We start from the raw sequence: 24,506 nt of genomic DNA on the forward strand, positions 1-24,506 counted from the left end.
AGCAATTCATGAATTTCTTTTGGGGGGGGCATTCAGACCGTTCCGCATGTGGTAAAATTGATAAAGCAGTTTTATTCTTCGGGTTAATGCAAGTACAGCGATAACTCATTTATATATTTTTTTATGTTTTGGCGCTTTTAGACAATATAAACAATTTTATATATAAAATAATTATTTTTGCATCGCTTGATTCTGCGAGCTACAACTTTTATTTTTTAACTGATGATGCTGTATGGTGGCTCATTTTTTGTGGGACAAGATGACGTTTTCAGCGGTACCATGTTTATTTATATCCGTCATTTTGATTGCGTGTTATTGCACTTTTTTGTTCGGAGGTATGATGATAAAGCATTGTATTTTGCCTTTTTTAAGGGGTTCTCTAAAGGGGTTAAGTAATGGGACAGTTTTATAGGGCGGGTCATTTCGGAGGCGGTGATACTAAATATGTGTACGTTTATTATTTTTTTTGTTTACATAAAGAAATTAATTTATTGGGGAATATTTTTTTTCTCTTTAGGAATTTTTAAAAATTATTTTTACACTTGTGTTTTTTTTTTTTACTTTATTATATTGTCCCAGGGTGGGACATTACTATGCAAAGTCAGATCGCTGATCTGACACTTTGAAGTGCACTGTGTCAGATCAGCGATCTGACAGGCAGTGTAGGAGGCTTCTCAGGGTCTGCTCTCAGCAGGCCCTGAGAAGCTACCACCCTGCAAGACCCGGAAGGACCCCTCGACAATCTTGGATCCAGGGGCCTTCAGTGAGGAGGCCCTCAGTACAACGCGATCACATCCCTCCCTGCATGATGCTTTCCTTATGCCTTTCTGCTCCTGGCACCTAGTGCCGGATGTCAGCTGCAATAATCAGCTGACACCCGGCCGCGATCAGCCGCGCTCCCCCCGTGAGCGTGGCTGATTGGCTATGACGTACTATCCCGTTCTTGGGAATTAAGTCCCAGGGCACATGGACAGGATAGTACGTCATATGGCAGCAAGGGGTTAAAGGGGCCACTAAGACTCTTTTAGCCCGGGGCCCATGAAAATCTGGAGCCAGCCCTGAGGATGGATGCAATGCATACCAGGATAGGGATGAGGGGGCCATGTATACCAGGATGGTGATGAGGGGGATATGTACAGTATACCTGGATTGGGGACATATACTGTATATACCAGGATGAGGGATATTAGTACAGAATTGACCACATTTATTACTTCATTTTTTTCTATTTTCCTCTTCTAAAGCCTAGTTGCATCTTATGGTCCAAAAAATATGGTATATATTAGTATATCAGTGTGCGAGTGTGTATGTGGTGGCCATAGTATTGTACGACTGCATTATATTCTATGAGGGTGGTTGCATTATACTATGAGGGCTGCATCATATTGTATTCTATGAGGGGGGCTACCCCATCCCCTGCTATATCATTAAGACGTGTACTACCTTATACCCTGACATTTGCTTCTTTTACTGCATAATTGCTGGTTTTGTATTTATTTCTATGTAACTACATAGTGGGCCCCAAGAATGATTTTCTCTGGTGGACCCAAGCTGCTCCAGTCCGACATTGATCTTGAGGATGCGGATACCATTCAAATTGTGTTACTTTTTGGGTGGGTGATGGGGAATTCTAAGTCACTAAACCCATGATCGACTAATATCCCACAATGGTCTGACGATTATGGGCAGTATGCCCTGTCTGTGTTCTAGTTGTTATGGGTGTCCAGTAGGGATGAGCGAGTAAACTCGTTAGGATTCGGTACTCGGCGAGTAATGTGGTACTCGAATCCTAGCAGTAAATTTCACTACTCGCCTTGCAATATTCGGATCTCCCACCCGGCATGTGTTAGCCAATCACAGTAAAGCTGCCACCTTCTTTCTTGTGGCATTACTGTGATTGGCTGGCCACACAGTGTCACTGTATAGCTGGAGCCCCTGGAGAGCGGTCGCATCAGCTGATGTGGCTGCTCTCCACGGGAGATCGCCGTGGGACCCTCGTTATTAATGGGATTATGGCGGAAAGGTGAGTATAGGTTGCTTTATTATTTTAATTTTTTACAGGCGATCGATGGCTTCGGGGAATTAGGTGTGTGCGATGAGTATGTACTCTATGTTATGTGTTGTATGTTATGTGTATGTACTGTGTTAAAGACGGCGGAACGCACCAAATATAAATAATAGGAGGTGCGTTCGCCGCCCGGGGTCCATCGTGCGGTAGGCAACTAGACCGCTGCTGGACAATGGCAGATGCACCAGAGGGTGCCGTAGTGCGCACGGGTTAACGTCACCCGAACGCTAGGAGCGGCTCTGTTCAAACACAGAGTCGCTTGGCAGAAATATATGCAAAGGCGCTGGCCCTGTTAACGTTACAGGAGCCGGCGTGTGGCGTCGCAGCCGCGAACACCAATAGCTGCTGATAATGCAGCGCAGCGGCAACTAAAGCCGCAAGCGTTGGCGCCGACAACCGGGCACCGACGGACGCTAGTGTAGGCGTGGATTGCACTGTGGCGTGTAGCTTGCCACAACCTGGAGCTGACTAACCCAATACACAGTCACCAATCGTATTATCCAAGGGAAGAGGTTTCATAATAAGTCAGTCACCAGTCCATGCATCCGTCACCATACACACACAGCATAATATGCTACACTAGCGCATGGCCGAGCCGCCATGCAGGCTTTTTATAGCCATGCGCTTCCGGGACCTTCCAGTACCCTGGAAAGGACCAATCAGATCCGACGCAGGACCTGAGCATGTGACCCCTGCTCTCCAGTGAGAGGTCACCTTGCGGGCATGCCCAGTAGCACGGCATGAGGACTTAGCCTCTGGAGCGGTTCCCTGCAGAACAGGATGCGCTACCATTGCTGCACCAGAGGTGGCAGCAACATCCAGGCTGTCAGAGCAAGTCTGAGTAGCACGCCTGGCTCGCCGTGATTGCTGAGCAGCACCCGGAGCGGTCGGAGGAGAATGGGAGACCGCTGGATGTCTAGCTCTGGATTCCCGCTGTGCAGTGTCAGGAATCCGACGCCTAACATTACCCCCCCTCCTAAGGCCCGCTTCACTGCGCTCAAAAGCCGTGATCAGGAGCGGTGCGTGGATATTCTCCACCGGCTTCCAGGTTCGAGCCTCGGGCCCATGGCCCTTCCAATCCACTAAATAAAATTTTTTCCACGGACAAACCTGCACCCTACGATGGCATTAACCTCAAACTCGTCAGACGATAAGTCTGACGACCCGGCCGATGACTCAGAAAACCGGGCCATGTGAACTGGTTTGAGGAGGGACACATGAAACACGTCCGAAATGGCTAAATGTGGAGGAAGAGCCAGGCGGTAGACCACCGAGCTAATTCGCTCAAGGACCTTGAAAGGTCCAATATATCGCGGCGCGAATTTAGGGGACTCGACCCATGGTTTGATGTTTCGGGTGGAGAGCCACACCATGTCACTAGGGGAGAAGATTGGAGCGGGTCGGCGATGCGTGTCAGCGGACGCCCTCATCCTCTCCTTAGAGGCACGGATAGCATCCTGAGTGCGATCCCAGATGTCCCGGGCCTCCACTGCCCAGTCTGCCACCCTGGAGTCAGTGGAGGACACTGGCATCGGGACAGGGACACGTGGATGTTGGCCGTAGTTTAAGAGGAAGGGCGTCTGTCCAGTGGAATCAGCCACCGCATTGTTTAGGGCAAATTCAGCCCAAGGTAGCAAGGATGCCCAGTCATCCTGCCTGGCAGAGACAAAATGCCGTAGATAGGTGACCAAGGTCTGATTGGCTCTCTCGACCAAGCCATTCGTCTCGGGATGGTAGGCGGAGGAGAGATTTAGCTCGATGCTGAGTAGGCTGCAGAGCTCCCTCCAAAACCGAGACGCAAACTGGGGACCTAGGTCACTCACGATTTTGTCCGGCATGCCATGCAAATGGAATATGTGCTTAATAAACAAAGTGGCCAGACCTCGAGCGGAAGACAGGCGTGCGAGTGGCACCAGGTGCACCATTTTGGAAAAATGGTCGGTGACCACCCAGATGACCGTACTGCCACCAGACTTGGGCAGGCCAACTATGAAATCCATGCCAACTATCTCCCATGGTCTATCCGCCACTGGCAGGGGATACAACAGCCCCGCCGGCCTCTGTTTCGAGCATACGAGACGCATGCTTGCACGTATTCCTTGACATCTCGAGCCATATGTGGCCAGCAAAATGACCTTGCCAGGAGTTCGGTGGTCCATTTATTGCCAAAATGACCACACACCCTGGAGGCATGTGCCCAGGCGAGGACCTCCGGCCGTAGCTGAGGAGGCACCAAGGTCTTGCCTGGTGGCACTGACTCGAGAGCGACTGGAGCCACGGTCGTAAAACTCTCCGGCGGGAGAATTAACCGAGGCTCAGCCTCTCCTTCTTCCGCCGAGACCACCGAGCGTGAGAGAGCATCCGCACGGACGTTCTTCTCTCCAGAAAGGTAGTGCAGGGTGAAGCGGAAGCGGGAAAAGAAGAGCGACCACCTAGCCTGACGGGAGTTCAGACGCTGGGCAGTCTGTAAATAGACCAGATTTTTATGGTCCGTATATACCTAGAAGGGAAACCGAGCCCCCTCCAGGACATGTCTCCATTCTGAAAAGGCCAACTTCATGGCTAGCAGCTCCCTGTCACCGATGGAGTAATTCTTCTCTGCCGGTGAGAAGGTCTTTGAGAAGAAGAAGCAGGGATGCTTCCGACCTTGAGCATCCTTTTGGAAAAGAACTGCTCCTGCACCGACAGAAGAGGCATCTACCTCTAGTATAAATGGCTTGTTCACATCGGGACGATGTAGGATGGGAGCGCCAGCAAAATGAGACTTTATAGCCGAGAAGGCCTTGGAGACCTGTTCAGACCAAGCGTTGGGGTTAGCTCCTTTTTTGGTGAGAGCAACCAAAGGAGCTACCAGGGTGGAAAAGTGTGGTATAAACTGGCGTTAATAGTTCACGAACCCCAGAAAGCGCTGCACCGCTTTGAGTGAATGAGGTTCTTGCCAGTCCATTACCGCTTGCAGTTTGGCAGGATCCATGGCCAACCCCTGGGCCGAGATGATATAGCCCAGGAACGGCAAGGACTCCTGCTCAAACTGGCACTTCTCCAGCTTGGCAAAGAGGGAATTCGCCCGCAGACGGTCGAAGACCCTGCAGACGTCCCTCCGGTGGGTAGTCAAATCTGGCGAAAAGATGAGTATATCATCCAGATATACCACCAACGAGGTAGAAAGCATGTCGCGGAAGACGTCGTTGACAAAATCCTGGAAGACAGCTGGCGCATTACAAAGGCCAAAAGGCATAACCAGATATTCGTAATGGCCATCCCTGGTATTAAAAGCTGTCTTCCATTCGTCTCCTTCGCGAATGCGGATCAGGTTGTATGCCCCTCGCAGATCCAACTTAGTAAAGATCCGGGCCCCTCGCAACCTGTCAAACAACTCAGAGATCAACGGTAGAGGGTATTTGTTTTTAACTGTGATCGCAGTGAGACCTCTGTAGTCAATGCAGGGGCGTAACTCTCCGCTCTTCTTCTGAACGAAGAAGAACCCTGCACCAGCCGGTGACACCGACTTTCTGATAAAGCCTCTAGCCAGGTTCTCCCGGATGTATTGTGACATAGCTTCTGTCTCAGGGAGAGATGGTGGATACACACAGCCTCTAGGAGGTTCTGTGCCTGGCATGAGGTCTATCGGGCAGTCGTAAGGACGGTGCGGCGGGAGCGTCTTTGCAGATTTTTTGGAGAAGATGTCCGCGTATTGGTGGTAGGGTTTAGGTAGTGCGGAGAGATCCACAGGCACTTCAGTGGAAGCCACCTGAAGACTGCCCCTCAGACATCTCCCCTCGCAGTCCTTGCTCCAGGCAAGTATCTTCCCTGTCGCCCACTCGATATGAGGAGAGTGACACCGAAGCCAGGGAACCCCGAGCAGCACCTGATCGATGCCGTCTGGCAGGATTAGCAGGGACAGAGTCTCATGATGAGAGGGTGAGATAGTGAGCCCTAGTGGAGCTGTCTGATGGGTCACCTGAGAGGGTAACGGTGCTCCGTTAACCACCCTGATGGTCACAGGCTGAGGTAATAGTACCAGGGGAATGGCGTGTTTCTGGGCGAAGGTAGAAGACAAAGTTCCCCTCGGCCCCAGAGTCCACGGTAACCTCTGCCTCCCAGGTGGAGGACTCACTGTCTAAGATGCCCCGGAACACCGGTTTGGGTGAGATGGGTTTCATATTGGACTGCCCACTACCTACGGCCACTGGGCGTGGACGCTTTTTCGCCCGCAGAGGACACTTGCTAGCCGCGTGACCAAACTGTCGGCACTGAAAGCAACGTGCAGAGCTTCGTATCGGTCGTGACTTTGAGCCGGTGCGAGACACCTCCATAGGTTCAGAGGGTGAAAGCTCCTGTGCGGGGTATATTAGTGGTTCGGTGAATGTGGGAGCCAAGTTCACCCTACGTCTGGATTGTGCCCATTCCAGCCCGCGCTCCGTAAACCGGAGGTCAATGCGGGTGGAAATGGCAATCAAATCTTCCAGACTTGTGGGAACCTCTCTGGTAGCTAGAGCGTCTTTAACGTGCTCAGCCAACCCTCTCAAACACCGGGACTAAGGCTTTGTCCGGCCATTCTAACTCAGAAGCCAATGTCCGAAACCGGACGGCATAATGGCTGACCGAGAGTGACCCCTGTGTTAGGGAGAGTAATTGTAAAGAGGTGTCGTGCGTGATCCGTGGTCCCAAAAAGACCTGCGTCAGGGCCGCGAGGAACTGCGCAGCACCCTGAACCACGGGATCATCACGTTCCCACAATGGCGTGGCCCACTGTAATGCTCTGCCAGACAAAAGTGACACAATAAACCCCACCTTAGCCCGCTCTGTAGGAAACCGTGCAGCCAGTAACTCGAGCTGAATTGAGCACTGACTGACGAATCCCCTACAGGTGGCGCTGTCACCCGAAAATTTGTCGGGAAGCGGGAGGCGAGAAAGTGTCGGCATGGACAAAAGAGCGGGCGCACGTGAGACAGCCTCGGCGACTGTCTGGGCAGCAGCTAGCGTGGTATTCGCTGCTGAGTTGGCGCTCTCAATAGCCGCCAACCTGCTCTCCAGCTGCCGAATATAGCGCTGCAACTGCTGCACGTCTGCCATCGCCAGCCAGACCCTGGCGCTAGTGTAATGTTAGGGACGGCGGAACGCACCAAATATAAATAATAGGAGGTGCGTTCGCCGCCCGGGGTCCACCGTGCGGTAGGTGACTAGACCGCTGCTGGACAATGGCAGATGCACCAGAGGATGCCGTAGTGCGCACGGGTTAACGTCACCCGAACGCTAGGAGCGGCTCTGTTCAGACACAGAGTCGCTTGGCAGAAATATATGCAAATGCGCTGGCCCTGTTAACGTCACAGGAGCCGGCGTGTGGCGTCGCAGCCGCGAACACCAATAGCTGCTGGTAATGCAGCGCAGCGGCAACTAAAGCCGCAAGCATCGGCGCCGAGAACCAGGCACCAACGGACGCTAGTGTAGGCGTGGATTGCACTGTGGCGTGTAGCTTGCCACAACCTGGAGCTGACTAACCCAACACACAGTCACCAATCGTATTAACCAAGGGAAGAGGTTTCATAATAAGTCAGTCACCAGTCCATGCATCCATCACCATACACACACAGCATAATATGCTACACTAGCACATGGCCGAGCCGCCATGCAGGCTTTTTATAGCCATGCGTTTCCGGGACCTTCCAGTACCCTGGAAAGGACCAATCAGATCCGACGCAGGACCTGAGCATGTGACCCCTGCTCTCCAGTGAGAGGTCACTTTGCGGGCATGCCCAGTAGCACGGCATGAGGACAGCCTCTGGAGCGGTTCCCTGCAGAACAGGATGCGCTACCATTGCTGCACCAGAGGTGGCAGCAACATCCAGGCTGTCAGAGCATGTCTGAGTAGCACCCGGAGCGGTCGGAGGAGAATGGGAGACCACTGGATGTCTGGCTCTGGATTCCCGCTGTGCAGTGTCAGGAATCCGACGCCTAACATGTTGTATGTTTTTTGTTTTTTTTTTTTACAGTCACCACATTAGCTGGATGATGGGAATACTACTTTACCATCATCCGCTAATGATGTCACTGTAGCGGGCATAGCCGGATGGGACAAGTAGTCCCATCGGACGATGCCCACACAGGCCACACAGCCCGCACAGCACTTGTACAACCCACACAGAGCCCGCACACAGCCCGGCAAGGCTCCGCACAGCCCAGCACAGGCCCGCACAGCCTGCCACAGGCCCTGCACAGCCCAGCACAATCCAGCACAGCCCCACGCAGGCCCCCCACAGCACCGGCAGACGCCGGCACAGCACCACATGGGACCGGCAGAGCCCAACACAGCCCCGCACACACAGCCCCACAGACCCCTGCACACATTCTCCGCACACATTCTCCATGTTCACATAGTCTCCGACCACACACATTCTCTGCCTATTACTCGCATTTCACATAGTCTTACATTGGACTCGCTACTCGTTTCGAGTACCTGAGTATTAGGAGCTACCAGTAACGATTACAGCATGTCCGAGTAATTCACTACTCGTTCATCCCTAGTGTCCAGCTCTTCAGCTACTTTCAATTATGCTTGCTCTGTATGGGTTGGGCAATCTCCTGACACAAGTGTGAATTGTTAACATAGGCCCCCATTCAGCCAACCATCCATTCAGCTTCTGAAGGACTGGAATGTCAGTATTCCTTTTTTTTTTTTTTTCTTGTATGGAATAGCATGGCAGACTGTGCCCTCCTTATACAGGCAGCCAGTAAGAAATATGTGCTGAGTGGTATGCTTTTATTTTTTTTATAGTGGGAGCTTATGAGCCTATGGTGGTTATGCCAAATTTTTTGTTCTAAAGTTAGTTAAGCCTATATCTGAAATTACTTTTAACTCCTCCTTGCATTTTTTCTATTAGGTAATTTAATTTTATCCATTTAAAAGGGGTTTTCACCTTTCAGAAATTTTCATTCTATAAGCTCAGTTAGTAGTAAAAAACAAACAAACTGTGCTTTACTCACTTTCCCCAAGATCTTCGTCACTACTCTAAAGGTAGTGTCACACTTAGCGATGTACCAGCGATCCCGACCAGCGATATGACGCGGTCAGGATCGCTGGTGCATCGCTAAGTGGTCGCTAGTGAGCTGCCACATAGGCAGATCTCACTAGCGACATCGCTGGGGAAGGGGATCGCTACTTACCTGTCACACCAGGCGATCCTGCGTCCTCCCGCCCGGCACCACGCGTCGCTCGTCCTCACAGCAGGAAGCGCCACAGGAAGCTGACGACGAGAAACAGTCCTGAACGTTCTCGCGCGATCAGCGATAACCAGCGGGGGAGCGGTCGGAGGTAAGTATCAGACACAGAGATATCGCTAGCAATATCGCTATAACGTCACTAGTTATAGCGATATTGCTAGCGATATCTCTTAGTGTGACCTGCCCTTTAGTGTTTGTTGATGTCTGCAGCACTGACAGCGCAACAGCCAATGAGCGAGCTGAATGGATCTGAGTACGGTAGCTTGTGCCATCTACTTACTTATTGGCTTCTGCTCTGGTTTCATGACAGCAGACAGAGGCTTACACAGAAATCATGTGGCTACATAGTAGTCAGAATTGCCCCATCCCTATTACCTGGTTTCACAGAGGAGTATATCTCACAACTTTTCAGGCCTTGCAAAATAATTTTCCTCCTATTAAAGCCCATTAGCATTCCCACATATTAGGATACCTCTTCCACGGTCCCCATAAAGTATGACACCAACAAAAGTGCTGATCTAAGACAGATATCACCACAGTGAATTCCTGCACAGTACCTTCCTCACACACAGTATGATGGCCCTTGTTATGGACTGACCTGGGTTGTAGTGGTATTGCAACCACTAGGTGCAGCACCGGCACGTAACGTAGTCAGGGATAACCAAGGAGCCGGTACACAGGAGCAGCAATGTAGTTTAAAGGGAATCTGTCACCCCATTTTTGGCCTATAAGCTGCGGCCACCGCCATCAGGGGCTTATCTACAGCATTCTGTAATACTGTAGATAAGCTCCCGATGTAACCTGAAAGAGGAAAAAAAACAAGTTAGATTATACTCACCGGGGGCGGGCGCGGGTGCTGTGGGTGTCGCGGTCCAGCGCCTCCCATCTTCTAGAGATGACATCCTCCTTCATACTTCTGCCGCGGCTCCTGCGCAGGCGTACTTTATCTGCCCTGTTGAGGACAGAGTAAAGTACAGCAGTGTGCAGGCACCGGACCTCTCTGACCTTTCCCGGAGCCTGCGCACTGCAGTACTTTACTCTGCCCTCTACAGGGCAGATATAGTATGCCTGCGCAGGAGCCGCGGCAGAAGTAAGAAGGAGGACATCATCTCTAGAAGATGGGAGGCGCCGGACCGGACCGTGACACCTATCGGATTGGACCAGATCCCCGAGTGAGTATAATCTACCTCGTTTTTCTTATCTTTCAGGATACATCGGGGGCTTATCTACAGCATTACAGAATGCTGTAGATAAGCCCCTGATGGCGATGGCTGCATCTTATAGGCCAAAAATGGGATGACAGATTCCCTTTAAAGGAGCAGCACATAGCGTAGTTAGGGATAGCCAAGGAGTCGGTACACGGTAGCAGCAGTATAAGCTTAGAATGAAGGAGCAGGTGAAATCAAGCTTACCTAGAGGCTGGTAGCTCAATAATCTCACAAGGAAGGGAGTGTAATTCCAGGTTTAAATAGTGTCCAATCAGGGTGGAGCCAATCCTTTTTTTCTACAAAAAATAAGGGTGCTCTAGCTGGCGAAGAAGAAGGTTGAATAAAGCTTTTCTCTAATTTTAAGTCTAGATATTCTTTTAGTACTTTCAATTCTGGCTCGGAAAGATTATAAATTTGCCCAAACGGAATGGATGTTCCAGGAAATAATTCAATGGGACAGTCATAAGAATGATGAGAGGAGGCAGTTGATTGGCTTTTTTCTCACTGAATTGCTGGTACTAAGGTGGTAGTTTATCATAATTCTAATTCAATCTCTGTTACTTGAATTTGTTTGTAAACAGATACCTTAGCATGACAATTGGTCTTACAGTACTCAGAGGGAAAGGAAATGGTCCTCGATGCCCAGTTGATAGAAGGTTCATGGATTGAAAACCAGGGAATTCCTAGAATAATTGGAAATTTCGGGGATGAAATACGATGAAAACTAACAGCTTCATGATGATTCAGTTGAATACAGATTTGAAGTTCAATTGTCTCATGAGTAACAGGTCTAGTCAATAAAGGTGATCCATCCACAGTTTCCATATCTATTGGCATAGATTTAGGGCCCCGTTACATTTAGCGATGCACCAGTGATCCTGACCACCATATGACCCGGTCAGGATCGCTGGTGCATCGCTAAATGGTCGCTAGTGAGCTGCCACACAGGAAGATCTCAGCAGTGACGCAGCAGCAGTCATTACTTACCTGTCAGACACGGCGATGATGACGTCCTCCGCCCGTGTCCACGCATCGCTTGTCGGTGCCAGCAGGAAGCCCAGCAGGAAGCTCCCGACGAGAAATGGTCCAGGACGTTCTCGCGCGATGAGCGATTGCCAACGGGGGAGCCGGTCGGAGGTAAGTATCACATTTAGCGATATCGCTAGCAATATCGCTGCTGTGTCACAAAATCGGTGACGCTTTAGCGATATTGCTAGCGATATCGCTATGTGTAAAGCCCCCATTAGTCCTACTTGCTATGTTATTATCAAGTGTGAATTGTAAGTGTATGAAATTCCATCCTGTTCCAGAATCTAACATGGCAGAGCATTGTATTTTTTGTTCCCAATTGTGACCTGTATGCAATCTGGTTTTAGACAAAGTGGGGCCCTGGCCAAAAGTTTAAAGTCGAGACCACATATTGCACCTTCATGCAGAAACATTTTTGTTGCATTTACAAGCGCTACGTTCAGGCCGTTTAATGAGTGTGATCGACAATATTGAAGTTGTTTGACGATTGTTTCCAGGCCTAGGGTAGGTGCACACATTCAGTAATTAGTAGCACTTTGGACGCAGCACTGCCTGTTGTTGAACACAGGACAATCTGCATGTGTTCATTGAACCGTGTGGTTTCACCGAGTCCAATACATTATATGGGTGAAATTTATCTTGCAGAGGCTCGTGTGTTCGCAAGATAAATAGATTTGCTGCGGTCTGGAGACACGCGCTGCATGTACATCTCCGCAAGTGAGCTGCGGGCATCTCTGCATGCATAGTGGGCATGGGATATCTTGAAATCCAATCCACTATTCTGCCAAATCTGGATGCTGCACAAGTACGCAGCTTCCAACCAGTACTGTTTACTGACTGTGTACATCTACCCTTTCTCCGGCTGAGGAAGAATGATTGGTACATATAGTCCTCGATACAGTATAATGCAGGTCCCATATAGTACATATAGTAAAATGCACTCCCCATGGTCCTTGATTGAGTATAATACAGCCCCCTCAGAGTATAATGTAGTCCCTTCATAGAGTATAATGTAGTCCCCTCATAGAGCATAATGCAGCCCCTTCAGAGAATAATGCAGCCCCCCACACACAGTATAATGCAGCCCCTTTAGAACACAATGCAGCCCCCTCAGAGAATAATGCAGCCCCCTCAGAATATAATGAAGCCCCATACACATTATAATGCAGGCCCCAACCCCACACAGTATATTTCAGCCCCCCACAAACACACACAGTATAGTGCAGCCCCCTTCACACACAGTATAATGCAGCCCCCCACACAAACAGTATAATGCAGCCCCTCACACACAGTATAGTGCAGCCCCTTCAGAGTATAATGCCGGGCCTTCAGAGTATAATACAGTGCCCTCAGAGTACAATGCAGCCCCACACACAGTATAATGCAACCCCCAGAGTATAAAGCAGCCCCCCTCAGAGTTTAATGCATCCACTACACCCAGTATAATGAAACACACACACAGTATAGCGCAGTCCCCCTACACACAGTATAGTGGAGCCTCCACTCAGTGCAGCACCCACACACAGTACAATGCAGCCCCCCACACATACTCAGTATAGTGAAGCACCCACACACAGTATGATGCAGCCCCCACACACAGTATAATGCAGCCTCCACACACACAGTATTTTGCAGTCCCCCACAGACAGTATAGTGCAACAGACACACACAACATAGTATAGTGCAATCCCTCACACACAGTATCCTGCAGCAGGCACACATACACACACACACACATACATACATATACACACAATACTTTCCTCTCCCCCTCATTCCCCTGCTGCCCTGGCTTCTGCAGAGCATCTCAGCATCTGATCAGCTCCACTGCTGGCACACACTGAGTCACAAGCAGAGGGGGAGTGATAGGAGAGGCTGGGGGCCCATGGAGGAGCAGAGGCCCTAGGCAGCTGCCTTGTCTTCCTACTCCTAAAGCCGGCCCTGCCTGTATGGGAGCGGCAAATGTGAAATCCTGAATTACAGATGTGGTGATCTGCATAACCAGATCTAGCCATTTAGAAAGGTCTAATATGCTTGCAGTTTTGGCATTTGTGAAGGCTATATTCCTTTTATTAGGCCAATTGATAGCAAAATGTCCAGAGCCCCCACATTAGAGGCATACATTTCCTATACATTGCCTCTCCTTCTCTACTGCAGAGAGGTTTTCAAATTACATCAATTTGCATAGGATCAGACACACTTTCCATTTCCTGTTGGTTTTTTAATGCGGATTGAATAAAGGAGTAGTTAGGGTTGTTTCCAGATACTCGCAGTCTTTCGTTTCTTTGTTCAGTGAGTCTCTGATCAATTTGGATGTACAATTGAATAAAGTCCTCTAAATTATCAGGAATCTTGACCCTTGCAAGTTCATCTTTTATTAGCTTTGATAATCCTCACTGAAATTGACTCCTCCTCATCAAACATTTGATCCATAGCTGTGATGAAGGAAACTAAAGGCCCCGTCTCACTAAGCGATCTCGGTAGCGAGATCACTGCTGAGTCACAACTTTTGTGACGTAACAGCGATCTCACCAGCGAGATCGCTGTGTGTGACAGCGATCAGCGAGCGGCCCCCCTGTCGGTATCGCTGATCGCTGGAAGAAACCTCTGGACATTTCTTTGGTCGCTGTTCTCTCGCTGGCCAGCACGCATCGCTGTGTGTGACAGGCGGGAGACCAGCGATCAGGTGTAAAAAATAATAAAAAAAATAAAAATATAGTTATTCTCACCTTCCGGCGTCCCGTTCAGCCATCCTGCCTCTCTCCACGCTCCGGTCCCAGTGATCCTTTGCACGAATGACCGCGAGACTTTGTTATCCCTCGAGACCGTGACATCTCGCGGTCATTCGTGCAAAGGATTACTGGGACCGGAGCGTGGAGAGAGGCAGGATGGCTGAATGGGACGTCGGAAGGTGAGAATAACTATATTTTTTATTTTGATTATATTTTTTACAGGGATGGCCAGCGATGCCGGGCGCTCGGCATCGCTGTGCTGATCGCTGGTGAAGCTGTCTGTGTGACAGCTCACCAGCGATCACATAGCGACTTACTAGCGATCCTGACACCTTGATATCGGTGTCGGGATCGCTGGTAAGTCGCTTAGTGTGACGGGGCCTTTAGTCATTCAGGAGGTCAGCCTCTTTTCCACATAAGGGGAGGCCAAAGCAAGAGCCTCATCAGTCAGGAGATTAATGACAAACAGAACCTTTTTCTTGTCACTGGTAAACAGAGAAGGTTCCATCTGAAAATACATATGGCATTGATTAAGGAACCATGGTATCAATACCAATCCCCACTGAACTTTGCGGGCAGCGGCATGGTGCGTTTGATTCTGGGCCAGAGTTGCGCAAACCCAGAAGTTTCAGGGTCATGAAACTGCTCGTGCCCATCCACTGCAATACCTCCCTGATTAGTTTCTGAACCCAAGGTTAACATGACTTATTTTTAGGTGACCTTATAAACATTTTTGCCTTTGTGGAAAACTGTTACCTATATTTCAGGCTCTGCCCACATTCATCCGGTTCCAATAGTCGGCATATGGTAGTTATCATTTACCTGCTGCAGAGTGACCCCCAAGTCATCTCCCCACCACCTGATGCTCCAGAACGCTCAATTGTTGATCCACTGACTCACAGTGGAATGACCCTTTGTCATCAGTTTTGTGCTGGACCTTCTGACCAAATGAAGAACATGTTAGTGCAGCTTCCTTCTTCTGACACTCTTGAGCCAAACCTATCTTCATCTGGATAGGGGGCTGTGTGAATGCAGACAGGAATCAGTTACTGACTCTGCACCTCCACCTAAGCCCTGTGAGCCTATTATCCTTAATGAGGAGCCCATGGAAAATAAGGTGACTGGTATTTCCCTATGATTCTTCAAAATGATTGCTCCCTGTTATTGTAGATTTATCTAAGTAAGATAAACAATGTGGCATGAGGCCTTTAATGATTGCAGTCCTGGAGCATATTTTGTTGATGCCAAGGTGGCAAAGCATCTTGGTTTTGCTCTTGTTAAAATTATATCCTAAGAATATCATTGCTAGTGATGAAACATCATTTGGTAGCCTAGGGTTTAATTAAGTATATAACTAAGGAGATGTTCTTGCTTTTTGGCACTTTGCATATTGAATAAATGTCATTTTTCGTCATTGAAAACCTGTCTGCAACCGTGGTCTTGATTACACGAACATAAGAATGTTAATAACTGGGTGATATTGTATGCTGAGGCACTAAGTGTCAGAACTAATGAATGTCTTTATTTGTGAATCTCTCTATAGCTATACCCAATGGTTTACCTGATACATTTTGAAATTTAGCTGACCTATTTTTTGGTGTCCAAATCTGAAAAAATTATGATTGTTTTCTTGACCTGGGATCAAACTCTCATCTCTCAAGGGTAAAATGTATCCAGGATGTCAGACCATGAAAGTTTATATACCAGTCATCAGCAGGCACAGGTATCTCTTTTGTTGATAAAAATCGATGGTGGTCTCAGACCATGTATTTGACTACCAGGAACTGTTAGTAACCTAAAAACAAAACATTACAATCTCAAGGACTTCCTGAGAAAGCTCAGGTCCAACGTGCATCAGAGTGGTGGCTTTTCTTACAGATAGTGGAAAGATATAATAGACATAGCTGAACCTAACTTTATTATTCTTTATCAGTGTAATAAAAATGGCTTTTTTTAATTGTTATGATTGAATTATATTATTTTACACTGTTTACACTAAATATATACCTTGATCATCATCCTTTACCTATATAATATTTTGCATTTTATCTTTATTACAATACTTTACATTGTCGACCTCTAATGTAATTCTCATAATCCTATTATATACTGTATATTTACACTTATTAAAATTATATTTATAAAATAATTGGTGTGGTTATATGTTATTTTTTTTTTAAGTTTTAGTTAAACACCGGGAACTGTAAAGGACCATTATTCTTTGCCAATCATCTCTAATCTCTATAACCAGCTATTGGGAGCCTGCTGGTTCACCAAATTTGGTCACAGTATTTAACACAACTGACAGTCACTATGAGTATCTTGTGATGTTTTATGGCTTAAACAAGGCAGAAGCTATTTTTCAAATTTTTCCAAGGGCCAAGCTTTCAAAAGGAATCTGTCACCCCATTTGAGTTTTGAGCTATTAATATGGGCATACAGGTTGTATTCAGCTGAAATTAAAGGGAATCTTTCAGTAGGATCAACCCTCCTAAGCCATCTGTATGAGCATGTGGGTCATAGAAAGCTGAATAAAGTGATACCTTAATCGCTACAATCTGATGTTTTATTCCAGAGAAATCCACAGTTTCCTTATATGTACTGTATAACTGTATATGAGATGTGCCAGGCTATGGGCTGGACACTGATCTTCATGAGACTCTGCCTCCAGAGCTTATTTTACATAAATGGGGGAGTTACCAATGTGAGACAATTAGCTAACATAGAACAGGAGGAATTCAATTTGTCTTCTTGCAAGCACATTTTTTTTGCAGCTCTCTGAGCTCTGCTGAATTGTAACAATCTTGCAACTTTGTCTGCCTGTGAGATGGAAACTGAAGCCCTGAGAAGAACCTGCAGATGTGTCAGTTATAGTCACACAGAGTTCTGTAGTCAGTGCAGAGAGTGGCCATTACACATCACTCTGGTAACATCCCCTCTTATTTAACCCCTTCATTACATGTGTACAACATGTACATCACTGTGGGAAGTTTGTTCCCACAAACCACCGTATGAGTATGGCGCAACGATTGTGCTCACCCTCAGTGTCGGTGTGATCATCAGCTCATGTCAGCTATACATCATAGCTGAAAACCTAGAGTAATGTCCATGATTGCGGGCGTTTAACCTCTCTGATGTCCCAGTTAGTAGCTCCCTCTCTGCTCCCATCGGCACAACACGATTGCAATCGTGTTATACTGATTCTCTCCATAGCGACCCCAGGCCAAATGATGGCCACAGCATCACCTAGTTACTGCCGAGAGCAGGAGCTGATACACCTCCTGCCTCTATGTGAGTGACTGATCTAATACCCTGCAATGCAAAAGCACTGAAAAGTATTATAGCAGCGATCAAGGCAGGAAAAGTTGATGTTCCATCCAAGAACAAGGTAAAGTTATAAAGTAAAAAATAAAAAAAATTGTAAAAATATTTTTTACAAAATCGCAAAATAGAGAACAAACAAAGATAAAAAAACTAAATAATTATACCAATAAATACATATATAAATGTAAATAAAAAGTATACATATTTGGTATTGCTGCATCTGGTCTGATCTATAAAACTGTCATATTAGATAACCCCTTCAGTGAACGCTGTAAATATGATACCAGGATCTCCATCTGTGCATGCGCCGCCCCCTGGCGGGCCATTTTCCAGGAATCCACCGCAAGGAACTGCGGGGGGGCTCTGGCCTTTCACAAAATGTCAGCTGAGCACCCCCACAGCGGCGGACACCCCGGGCAGCAGCGGCGGCGGGCACCCAAAGCGGCAGCGGACACCCCAGGCAACAGCAGCTGTGGGCACCTCCTCATCACATACGCATTATAAGATGCACCTCCATTTCCCCCCAGAATTGGGGGAAAAAAGTGTGTCTTATAATGTGTAAAATATGGTGCTTACGACTAGTGTGGCAGCAACAGGAGTGGGGCAATTCTGTGATGGTCCGAAGCTGCAGGGCGAATATCACAATCCCCTCCGAGGCTGTTGAGGCAGGTTCGGCAGTGCTCTGCGGTGCGGGTGCTCCGCCAGCATCTTGTGAAAGCCCAAAGGCCCCGCACATTCATTGCTGTGATGAGATGGCCTCCGGGAAAATGGCTGCCGCATGTTCAGACTGAGATCTCGGCAATGAGATCTCGTCCCCCGAGAATTCAGGATGAGATCTCAATCTGAGCATGCGACGCCCCCAGTGGACATTTTCCCGGAGGCTACCACATTGCAGCAATGGATGTGCAGGCTTTCACAAGATGTCGGTGCAGCTCTTGCACCGCAGAGCGCTGCTGAACCATGTGCACCAGCCTGGGATGGGAGTCATATCGCTTGACCACCGAACACCCCCTGTGACCACACTTCACCAGCACTGCTGATCCCCGGTAAGCTGAGTTCGGACTGTGAGACTGACCCCAATTTGACACATTAATGTTATTTCCCTATTTTCCTTCTGAAAACTTTGGGTGCGTCTTATGGTCCAGTGCGTCTTCTAGTCTGAAAAATACAGTAATCCTTGCCCTGGGTAGCCTCCCCAATGGACTTCCTAATTTTTCAGGATAGGATCAGATTAAATGTTCAGGACTGAACCTATAGAAACATCTCCCTCCAGCTCGATAATCCTCCTGATGCTGCTTTATTCCTCGTGTGTTCGAGAATTTCTTTGGATCGCGGCATGATGTCTAGCTTTTAAACATCTATTAGTCTTCTTCAATTTGTCAGGCAGGTCTTATTTAAGTGATTTCCTGATTGAGAACTGATGTGGCAGTAATCAGGCTAGGGAATTTGTACTCAGCTTCCCAATTAACCACAGTTAATTTATGTTTTAACCCCTTAACCCCCCAAGGGTGGTTTGCACGTTCATGACCGGGCCAATTTTTACAATTCTGACCACTGTCCCTTTATGAGGTAATAACTCAAACACTTCCATGGACCCCACTGATTCTGACAATGTTTTCTCATGACATATTGTTCTTCATGTTAGTGGTAAAATTTCATTCAAATAACTTGCGTTTATTTGTGAAAAAAATGGAAATTTGGCGAAAATGTTGAAAATTTCACAATTTTCCAACTTTGAATTTTTATGCCCTGAAATCACAGAGCTATGGCACACAAAAAACTTAATAAATAACATTTCACATATGTTTAGTTTACATCAGCAAATTTTGGAACCAAAATTTTTTTTTTGTTAGGTAGTTATAAGGGTTAAAAGTTGACCAGCGATTTCTCATTTTTGCAACACCATTTTATTTTTACGGACCACATCACATTTGAAGTCACTTTGAGGGGTCTATATGATAGAAAATACCCAAAAGTGACACCCCTCTAAAAACTGCACCCCTCAAGGTGCTCAAAACCATATTCAAGAAGTTTATTAACCCTTCAGGTGCTTCACAGGAATTTTTTGAATGTTTAAAAAAAATGAACATTTAACTTTTTTCACAAAAAGATTACTTCAGGTCCAATTTTTTTTATTTTTCCAAGGGTAACAGGAGAAATTGGACTGCAAAAGTTATTGTGCAATTTGTCCTGAGTACGCTGATACCTGATATGTGGGGAGGAACCACTGTTTTGGCGCATGGCAGAGCTCAGAAGGGAAGGAGCGACGTTTGACTTTTTCAATGCAAAATTGGCAGGAATTCAGATTGGACGCCATGTCACATTTGGAGAGCCCCTGACGTACCTAAACAGTGGAAACCCCCCACAAGTAACCCCATATTGGAAACTAGAACCCCAAGGAACTTATCTAGATATGTGGTGAGACCTTTGAACCCACAAGGGCTTCACAGAAGTTTATAACGTACAGCTGTACAATTAAAAAATCATATTTTTCCACAAAAACAATCTTTTCACCCCCAATTTTTGTTTTCCCAAGGGTAACAGGACCTTAAAAGTTATTGTGCAATTTGTCCTGAGTACGCTAATACCCCATATGTGGGTGTAAATGACTATTTGGGCGCATGGCAGAGCTCGGAAGGGAAGCAGCGCCATTTGCCTTTTTGGGCTGGAATTGGGATTGGACACCATGCCGCATTTGGAAAGCCCCTGATGTACCTAAACAGTGGAAACCCCCCACAAATGACACCATTTTGGAAACTAGACTCCCCAAAGAACTTATCTTGATGTGTGGTGAGCACTTTGAAGCTCAAAGGCCTTCACAGAAGTTTATAACGCCCGGGCGTGGAAATAAAAAAATCATATTTTTACCACAAACTTGATTTTTTAGTCCCCAATTTTTTTATTTTCCCAATGGCAACAGGAGAAATTGGACCCCAAAAGTTGTTGTCCAATTTGTCCTGAGTACACTGATACCCCATATGTGGGAGAAAACTATGTATGGGCACACGTCTGGGCTCGGAAGGGAAGTAGTGACGTTTTGGAATGCAGACTTTGATGGAATGGTATGCGGGTGTCATGTTGCCTTTGGAGAGCCTCTGATGTACCTAAACAGTGAAAACCCCCACAAGTGACCCCATCTTGGAAATTAGACCCCCTAAGGAGCTTATTTAGATGTGTGGTGAGCACTTTGAACCCCCCAGTGCTTCACAGAAGTATTTAACGCACGGGTGTGAAAATAAAAAAATCAAATTTTTTTCCACAAACATGATCTTTTAGTCCCCAATTTTTTATTTTCCCAAGGGTAACAGGAGAAATTGGACCCCAAAAGTTGTTGTCTAATTTGACCTAAGTAGGCTGATACCCCATATTTGGGGTTAAAATACTGTTTGGGCACATGGCAGAGCACCATTTGACTTTTTCAGCGCAGAATTGGCTGGAATTGAGATCAGATGCCATGTTGCGTTTGGAGAGCACCTGATGTGCCCAAACAGTGGAAACCCCCCAATTCTAACTCCAGCCCTAACCCCAACACACCCCTAACCCTAATCTCAGCCCTATCCCTAACCCTAACCCTAGCCCTATGTAACCTGTGGAAGAGCCTTTGCAGCACGAAACTATCGTCGTTGCTATCTCCTTTTTGCACCCGTTCTCCCGCTGATATGCTTTTACAATAAAGCCTTGACTACACTACCCGGTGAGTGCCATTCTTTTCTACTATTTTTTGCAATGTGGATTAGCTTATTTTCCATGAATGTGCACCAAAGAGTAAAACAGTTGCATTGCCGGCTGCGTCTCTTTTATACATGTATGATGGTTCGGATGTGTGGATTATTGTGATGGTGCTCGCCTTCTAGTTCTGGTATGATGGTAAAGCTTTATCTTTTGATTTGTTTTTTATTTTTTAAGGGGTTCGCTAACGGGGTTAACAAATGGGACTGTTTTATAGGGCGGGTCATTACGGATGTGGCGATACCAAATGTGTACTTATTTATTTTTTTTATTTCCAAAAAATGAATTTATTAGGGAATATTTTTTTTTTAAATTTAGTTAGCGATTTTTTTTTTTATAAATTATTTTTACACTTTTTTTTAACTTTATTACAATGTCCCAGGGGGGACATAACTGTCATGTGACAGATCGCTGATCTCTCACATCACAGGCACTGAGGAAGCCGGCTCCCTGCAGGCCCCAGAAGGTCCCCGCCGCCATTTTGGATTCAGGGACCTGCAGGGAAGGAAACCCCCGCAGCAGCGCTGCACATTGCGCTGCTGTGGGGGTCTCAGGGAAGCATGGAGGGAGTCCCCTCCCTCCCGATGCTTCCCTAAACCCCTGGTACACCGCGATCATGTTTGATCGCAGTGTGCCAGGGGTTAACATGTCAGGGGTGGTCCGTGACCGCCCCTGACACATAGTGCCGGGTGTCAGCTGTGATAATCAGCTGACACCAGGCCGTGATCAGCGGCGCTCACCATGTGGGCGCCGCTGATCACTATGACCTACTATCCCATCCCTGGGAATTAAGTCCCAGGGCACATGGACGGGATATTCCATATGGCAGAAAGGGGTTAAGGGGTGAGGGCAATCACTTTTCACACAGGGCCCTGTAGGTTTGGATTAATTTAAAAAACGCATTTTGTGTTTTCTTCTGTTATCTTTGTCTAATGTTTACATTTGTTTGTTGATCTAAAATATTTAAATGTGACAAATATTCAAAAGAACAGGAAATTAGGAGGCGGCAGACATTTTTCACATTGTTGTATGTGCAGTGAGTCCATGTGGAGATGAATTATAGCTTAGGTTGTGCAATTTATGTAATAAGGAATCAGTACATTTGTTACAGGCAAAGCAACTCCCACAAGATCAAGCCCCCCATTTAGAGCCAGAGAACAAAGTAAGGAATTGAAGAGCATTGTATAAACACTAGAGATGAGCGACTTTGCCTTTTTTAGGGTTGAGTCGGGTTTCATGAAACCCGACTTTCTCAAAAGTCGAGTCGAACGGAATCGGCCGACTATCTGGAAAAGTCGGAGGTCCGACTGAAACATGAAACCCAATGCATGTCAATGATGAGGCAAAGACGGCAGGGAGTGGAGGACACCTTCATGCCGGACCGCTTTTTTAAAGTGCGCAAAATCTCTCTCTCTCTTCTCTCTCTCTCTCCCCGGACGCTGCATATGTCATCTCGTTGCCCACAGTGTACGTCCTTGCTCATTCTGTAAGCATTCTGTGGAATCCGACTTTGGCGCTCGGGTCGCCGACCACATGGCCGACCTTACGCTATGGTGAAATTCGGCGACTTTTGAATCTGACCGACCTGTTTCGCTCAACTCTAATAAACACTAGTGTTTCTTGTTTACTTGCCCCTGCTAGCTGTTGATACCAGGAGACTGGTAGAGGATTAAGTGCTAAGTATGAAAAGTCAGGATATGAGTATCCTTTTCATTAATTTTACATGGCATTATGGCCATTCAAAAGGAGTTGTTAAGCAGGGAATAATCACTGACTTTTATGCTAAATGCCGTGCAAAATGGTATTATGGTTACATCAAACATCTATATTTTTGTGTTTGATTGCTTTTTATATAGTAAGAATTTTTTTTTTTTAGTTTTTCCCTATATTGTCAAATGGAACAGTATGTATGAATTGTTGTATGCAAGATTTAAGTAACATTGTATCACTAAATATTATAATGTTATCAATTATATTTCTTACAGAAAAATGCCTAACTGGGGTGGAGGAAAGAAATGTTCAGTGTGCAATACATCTGTCTACTTTGCAGAGGAAGTACAATGTGAAGGTGGAAGTTTCCACAAATCTTGCTTCTTGTGCAGTAAGTTGTTTTCTTTTATATTCCTATATATAATTTTCTTTTTAGAATAGAAGTCAAATGACAGAGATCAAAACTGGATTCGCATTTTTCTATAAAAATGTTTCCTTTTGTACATTATAATAAAAATTATTGCAGTAATACAAGTTTTGAATTTACGACATTTATGTTACAATGAGTAGAATACCATAGATTTTCTCAAATAAGAAAATTACTAAGATTATTAAAGTGTAACTTTTTCTTACCATACTTAAAGTGAGCCGACACCCTGGAGATTCTGTTCTGATCAAAATTTATTCGTGAAGTGAAAATGATTTTACACTATAATTAATAAGAAACAGGTTTGCAATCACAATAAACACTCACACTCTCTTAGAAACCTTTATTAAAGGGTTTGACAGGACTTCTTATATGAACGAACGCTACATTGGGTAAATTAAGTAATCTTGAAGCAGGACTGTAAAGAACAGCTCCGTTCAATGTGTAGTGACCGCTGCAGTGAAAAGCATGGCACCTCCTATTGAAAAGGCCCAAAAAATTAATAAATAAAAAATATGATTGTGTTATGCAAAAAATAATTCACTGCATGTTGATGAACAAAATTTCTCCAAAGATATCTTATAAACTTTCACCGACTGATCCAATTGGAGAAAAGTGCATACAATTTAACTTTTAATAGAAACCATTAAAATATCTGTGCCTTATTTATTTAAATTTTTAATTGTTAAAAAAGTAAACTCAGTGGTATCAAACCACAGTTTAATCACTGGTATTGGATGGAGGGAATAACACCTGAAAATAAACAGCTGACTGTGATAGCTGCTGGTGGTCTTGTTAATGGCGGGCTAAAATGTAGCCTATCATTCAAGATGGTAAAGTAGATGCAGACACTCAATATTGGTGGCAAATCTTGGTCCTATTGTCTGTATCAGCATGATCAGCTATTGGGAGTGTTCTGCAGTTGTGCCACTCTCCTACCTAATACTGTATTCCACCAACAGCAGTATAGCGAGTTGCATTATACTGTATGTATAGTTATTCTAGGTAACTCAGTTTTGGAATACAATCAGGGTCAGACAGTTATGTCGCTCTCCTGT

General features: G+C 46.3%; 1 protein-coding gene across 1 annotated transcript in view; it reads left to right on the plus strand.

Moving 5' to 3' along the window:
• Window positions 1-24,506, plus strand: part of CSRP1 (cysteine and glycine rich protein 1) — a 347,337-nt gene that overhangs the window by 30,953 nt on the left and 291,878 nt on the right. Inside the window, exon 3 of the mRNA XM_073564013.1 lies at window positions 23,297-23,412. Coding sequence (XP_073420114.1) covers window positions 23,301-23,412 — 112 coding nt within the window. The 5' untranslated portion in view covers window positions 23,297-23,300. The remainder of the gene's footprint in view (window positions 1-23,296; window positions 23,413-24,506) is intronic.

Source organism: Dendrobates tinctorius, unplaced genomic scaffold, assembly GCF_039654945.1.
Source record: "Dendrobates tinctorius isolate UK_male_01 unplaced genomic scaffold, ASM3965494v1 ptg000422l, whole genome shotgun sequence".
In the NCBI taxonomy this organism is placed as follows: Eukaryota; Metazoa; Chordata; class Amphibia; order Anura; family Dendrobatidae; genus Dendrobates; species Dendrobates tinctorius.